The 6,567-nt window shown below is 46.2% G+C and overlaps 1 protein-coding gene across 1 annotated transcript; it reads right to left on the bottom strand.

The window, feature by feature from the left end:
- Positions 1-4,855: 4,855 nt before the first annotated feature.
- Positions 4,856-5,827, bottom strand: LOC103265248 (olfactory receptor 10H1-like). Its single transcript, XM_008062944.1, is given in 2 exon segments — positions 4,856-4,897; positions 4,899-5,827. Coding segments are annotated over 2 exon segments (948 nt in total). The 5' UTR covers positions 5,805-5,827.
- Positions 5,828-6,567: the final 740 nt, after the last annotated feature.

Here is a 6,567-nt window from a genome sequence, read left to right as displayed (position 1 = left end):
ACTTTGGATTTCTCTCCAAGTGAAACAGGAAACCATGGGAGGGTCTGAGTAGAGGAGATAGAATGCAGTGTGTGTTCAAAAGGTTCAGTCTCCCTTTTTACTGAGATTCTAGTATAGTGGGGGAGGGGTAGAGGTAGGAAGAGCGGCTTAAAAGCTATGGAAGCCATCTAGGTGAGAGGCAATGGTGGCATAGATGAGGACAGAAGCAAGAGAGGCAGTAGAAAGGGACCGGGATCTGGGTATATTTTGAAGGAAGAGCCACCTCTGCTTTTCTAAAGAATTGGACATGGGGTGCAGGAAAGAGAAGAATCAACAGTGTCTCCAAGAAATTGAGAATCAGGCCGGGCTCGGTGGCTCAGCCTGTAATCCCACGCTTTGGGAGGCCGAGGTGAGTGGATTGCCTGAGCCTGCAGGTTCGAGACCCGCCTGAGCAACTTGGCGAGGCCTCATCTCTACAATAAATCAAAAAATTAGCCGGGCATGGTAGCGTGCACCTGTAGTTCCAGCTACTTGGAAGGCTGAGGCAGAAGGATCACCGGAGCCCAGCAGGTTGAGCTGCGGTGGCCGGGAGCGGCCACTGCACTCCAGTCTGGGCGACAGAGTGAGACTCCAACTAAAAAAAAAAAAAAAAGAAATTGAGAATCAGTTGCGGATTTCTGAGATGGGAAAGACTATGGGAGGAAGAAATATGTGTGTGTGTAAGACAGGAGGGGAGAGGGAAAAGAGAAAGAGAGAGAGAGAATGATATTAGTAATGAAAATATTTAAGAGTTAGAGATTTGGACACATTAAGTTTCAGAAGCCTACTACAGGCCAAGTGTGGTGGCTCATGCCTGTGATCCCAGCACTTTGGAAGGCTGAAGTGGAAGGAATGCTTCAGGTCAGGAGTTTGAGACCAACCTGGGCAACATAGCAAGACCCCAGTGCTAAAAAAAAAAGCCACGCTTTATGGTGTGCACCATAGTCCCAGCTACTCAAGAGGCTGAGGCAAGAGGATTGCCTGAGCCCAGAAGGTTGAGGCTGCAGTGTGCTATGATTGCACCATTGGACTCCAGTCTGGGTTACAGAGTGAGGCCCTGTCTCCAAAACAAAACAAACAAACAAAAAAGAAGCCTGCTACATAGCCATGTGGAGATGCTGAGTAGGTGGTTGTAAATATATAAATATAAGGATTTGGAGAACATCTGTGTGCAGATTGTACATAAAGCCATGATAATGAATGAGACTTCCAGGGAGAAAGAGACTTGTTTTTAACAGCTGCCTTGCATCCCACTGTATGAACAAGCCAACATCTGTTCAACATCCCTTTATTAGTGGATGTAGCTTACGTTTTTCAACCACAAATGTCAATGCTCTAAACATCTTTTTATTTACACAGATGTGGACTCTCTATAAGATCTCAACTGAATCAGTGGAAAATAGAAGGCAGAATTTGAACCCAGTTTCATCTGACTCAAGCACAACTCCCTACTCACCCTTCTCCCACCACTGGGGGTGGGGCAGTGAGTTTCTCTCTCATAGTAAATACAAAAGCCAACATTCTGCATTGCTCAGTTTTGTGGGAGATTAAATTAGTCCAGCCTAGAAATATTTGTTAATCAACAAAATTAGCCGGGCATGGTGGCACACACCTGTAGTCCCAACTACTCAGAAGGCTGAAGCGGGAGGGTCGCCTGAGCCCAGGAGGTCAAGGCTGCAGTGAGCCATGATTGTGCCACTGCACTCCAGACTGATAGATTGATTATCTATCAATTCTTAACAAATATTTATAGGGTGGACTGGATAAAGAAAATATGGTACATATACATGATGGAATATTGTGTAGCCATAAAGAAGAACAAAATCATGATTTTGCAGCAACTTGAATGCAGCTGGAGACCATCATACTAAGTGAACTATCACAGAAACAAAGAACTGAATACCACATGCTCTTACTCACAAGTGGGCCCTGATCACTGGTCACACTAGCCCAAGGGTGAGATCAGCAGTCACTGGACATTGCCAGGGGAGGGAGGGAGAGAGGAGGGAAGGGAGAACTTAGCAACATAAAGAGTGCCTGGCCCACTGGCAGGGAAAGAGAGGGTCAGTTAGAAGCCCAGACTTCACCTGCATGCAACCTACCTATGTAGTAAATTCCCACTTGTATCCCACACCTCTAAAACAAATTTTTTAAAAAGATTATATCTTCCAAGTATCATGTTGGTGCTGAGGATAATATTGAGGAGCTGATCAAACTTTTCTGATCTCATGAGCTGGTGACCTAAGGGATCATAGTAAATTGGCATGAGACTACAGTACCCAACTCATAGTGGATGTCCACCCACTTTCCAGGTTCTTTATCCACTTGGATAGCAGTAAGATCAGAGGCCAAGTGGGCATTTCATCAAGGGAATGAAAGAACCTGACTCCTATTCTTGCCCAAATTGACTTTGTTGCTGTGGGAGGGGAACATCTTAGCTCAAAGTGTAGGAGTTACTCAAGAATTACTACAAGACTAAAAATTATTTTAAAATCATGGACGACTCCTGAATTTATGGAACTATTTCACCAGGATTCCAAGGATGTGTGCCCCAGTGCATGGTTGGGTTGCAATCACCCTCCTGCTTCATAAAAACTATAAAGATGTTGAGATATTCGATTTGGAGAAACACCAGTCCTTCTGTAAAGAGTACCCACAAAACTCACTGTAGGAAGAAAATGGTGAAATGCTGACTGAAAAGAAATTGGAATCGAGAAAGACCTACATTGGAAGCCTGGCTTTTACAAGTTGTGTGATCTTCGATGAGCCATGCATCTTTTTCTTTTCTTTTCTTTTCTTTTTTGAGTTGAGGTCTCACTTTGTTGCCCAGGCTGGAGTACAGTGGCATGATCATGGCTCACTGCAGCCTTGACTTCCTGGGCACAGGCAACCCTCCCACCCCAGTCTCCCAAGTAGTTGGGATTACAGATGTGTGCCACCATGCCAGGCTAATTTTGTTTATTTTCTGTAGAGATGAGGTTTTGCTATCTTTCCTAGGTTGATCTTGAATGCTGGGACTCAAGCAATTCTCTTGCCTTGGCCTCCCAAATTGCTGGGATTACAGGTACAAACCCAGCTGCCATTTATCTTTTGAGCCTCAGTTTTTCCTCTATCAAATGAAGAGGGGGTGATTATATCTGCCCTCATTCCACTTTGAGGGGCTATAACGACACAATGCGTCTAACACAATGTGTCTAACACAATGTGCCTGTGAGCTGCAATGGTACAATGTGAATGATACAATGTGTGAGAAAGGTAAAAAGAAACCTGAACGGTGGCATGTATTCTGCAAAGGGGAATTCTCTGGGTTTCCCAGGTTTGACTGAAATTGTTTCCCGCTTCGTGCTAACATGGGATATTTTTACTGTTTGAGTGATAGAAAAAGACTGAATTAGGACAAATGACGTATAGTTTACTATTCAACTTAAACACGAAAACACCTATTGTTATCAAAATATAAATACCATGCAGTAGATTCAACCTTAAATCCCCACTCATTGAAAAATGGGGAGCATGTTGCCTGTGTGATTATGAGGTAAAGTTTGGTCCTAGACTGCGCTCATTGTCCTTGTTGAACAGAGTGTTCCCACTAGCCCATGTGCCATGTCACTCCCTGACACAGCAGTCTATATCTCACAGTAGGACATTTTTCCCTGAGCCAACCCAAGACATCTCTGTCACTCCACAAATATTCAAGATTCACACTTGAAATGCCAAGTTTCCTCGACTTTTTCTGGGGGTCTGTTTATTGCTGTTTCTAACTTCTATTGCACAGATCTGTGCAATGCTGAAATTTAGGGTGCTTTGCTCTCCTCTGCTGTGATCTGGGATAGTCTTGTCTGAGTTGTAGTTACCTGGTGTTGCCTAATAGTGGGGCATGAATTCTTATATTTCTCTTTGCATACCTAGTTTGTGCTATTGGAGTATTAGATCAACTTGGATTTTGACAGAACAGATTCCAGGTTTGGTGCTAACTGATGACAGAGTGTCCTGCAGCAAGTGGAAATAGTAAAATCTGATTTATATCTCTGTGTTAATATTGCACAGATCCTTCCACCCCAAGTACATTCTCTGATGTTGATAAACCTTGTGTATTCACTTGTGTGTTGTCCACAGTGTCCTTGTAAATCTTAAACCATCAGGCAAATAGAGATTACTACATGTTCATGGAATGTCTTTTTTTCCCCCTTTAATTTAGAGACAGGGTCTTTCTCTGTTGCCCAGGCTGGAGTGCAGTAATGGGGTCATAGCTCATTGTAGCCTGGAACTCCTGGGCTCAGACCATCCTCCTGCCTCAGCCCCTAGAGTAGCTGGGACTATAGACATGTGCCACCATGCCTGGCTAACTTAAATTTTTTTTGAAAGAGATAGAGTCTAGACTGATCTTGAACTCCTGACTTCAAGTGATCCTCCCATCCCAGCCTCCCAAATGCTGGGGTTATAGGTATGTGCTTCTTCACCTGGCCGTAATGTCATTTTATTTTTATTTTTTGAGTTGGAGTCTCACTCTGTCACCCAGACTGGAGTGTAGTGGCCGCTCCCAGCCACCACAGTCTCAACCTTCTGGGCTCTGGCGATCCTTCCACCTCAGCCTTCCAAGTAGCTGGAACTACAGGCATGCGCTACCACACCCGGCTAATTTTTCAATTTATTGTAGAGATGAGGTCTCGCCAAGTTGCCCAGGCAGGACTCGAACCTGTGGGCTCAGGCAATTCACTCACCTCAGCCTCCAATGCACAGGATTACAGGCTGAGCCACTAAGCCTGGCTGTAATGTCATTTTAAAATAGCATTTGGTAATTCAATTTATTTGTTACCAATGAATTTCTCCCAGATCATTATATTTTTTCTGGACAGAGTTTGCTCAAGAAGGTTTTCTTTCATGGCGCTCTTCAGTTCTTTATTCCGGAGGCTGAAGATGATGGGACTGAGGAAGGGTGTGAGGACTGTGTAGGTAATGCCCATCAGGGTGTCTCCTTCCAGAGACTGAGGACCCTTGGGCTTGAGGTAGATGACAGAGGCAAAGCCATAATGGACAACCACCACAGTGAGGTGAGAGGCACACGTGGAGAAGGCCTTATGCCGACCTTCTGCGGATGGGATCTTCAAGATGGCAGCCACGATTAATGCATAGGAAAGGAGGATGAGGAGACAACAACCCAGCAGGGCCGTGATACACACCAAGCCCACGCCCTTGGCCACCACCGGTACATCATCTCCACAGGCCAACTTCAACAGGGGTGGCACATGGCAAGCAAAATGGTGGATCTCATTGGGTCCACAGAAAGTGAGTTGGAAAATGGCCACAGTCACCACCAACCCCATGACCGACCCACCAGCCCAGGCCCAGCCCACCAGGCAGGCACAGCCTTGGGGGCTCATGAGCACGTTGTAGCGCAGGGGGTGGCAGACAGCCGCATAGCGGTCATAGCCCATGACAGTGAGCAGGAAGGAGTGAGTGAAGCCGAACGTGAAAGAGAAAAACATCTGGCTGGCACAGGCCAGGAGGGTGATGGAGCGCTGGGTGGAGAGTAGGTTGGCCAGCATGCGTGGGATGATGGCCACAGTGTAGAGGATCTCAGAGATGGAGAGGGCACACAGGAAGAGGTACATGGGTGTGTGGAGGGCACGCTCGCTCCAGACAGTGGCCATGATGAGCAGGTTGCCCAGCAGTGTGAACAGATACATCAGCAGGAACAGCAGGAAGAACATCAGCTGGAGGTGGGGGAAGGTGGAGAAGCCGATGAGGATGAACTCGGTCACTGTAGAGCCATTGGCTCCCCACATGGAGGCTGAGCCTGGGGTGAGGAGGAACAGGAAAATATCAGCTTCCAGATGAAGAAAGGTCCTCAGTTCCCATCATACCTGGACATGCCCACGGGGCTATGCCTGGTAGATGGTAACAACTGCCATTGTTACCATCTATCAGGCATAGCCCGTGAGCATGTCCAGGTATGTTCCCACTTTGTGTCTCCTATAATTTAGTAGACTCATCAACCCAGTGAGAAAGGTAGTATTTTTTCACCCCCTCCTCATTTGACATACCTTGGGCATATTTGTTGAAAACATTGGGGCACGGAAGGACTAAGCAACTTGCTCAAGGTGAACTTGTCAAAATGGCAGATCCAAGACTTGAACACACAGCTGATCTGACTCCAAAGACTTACTCTTCTCTGTCCCTCTACATTGCATTCTCGAATGAAAATATTTCCATTTGGGAAGATTCTTCCATCGATTGCTTCTCTACTCTCCTACTTCCTTCTCATAAATTCTCTCCTCCTCTTCCTCCTCTTCTTCCTTTTTGAGTCCAGGTCTCACTCTGTTGCCTAGGCTGGAGTGCAATGGCATGATCATGACTCACCACAGCCTCAACCTCCTGTACTCAGGCACTCCTTCTGCCTCAGCCTCCTGAGTAGCTGGGACTACAGGTCGGGGCCACCACGCCTGGCTAATTTTTTTTTTGGTGACAATGAGGTCTTTCTATGTTGCCCAGGCTGGTCTCAACCTCCTGGTCTCAAGTATCCTCCTGTTTCTGATACCCAAAGTGCTG

This window comes from Carlito syrichta, unplaced genomic scaffold (assembly GCF_000164805.1).
Source record: "Carlito syrichta isolate Samal-C Ts95f unplaced genomic scaffold, Tarsius_syrichta-2.0.1 Scaffold306075, whole genome shotgun sequence".
NCBI lineage: Eukaryota > Metazoa > Chordata > Mammalia > Primates > Tarsiidae > Carlito > Carlito syrichta.
This window is presented reverse-complemented; position numbering and strand designations above follow the sequence as displayed.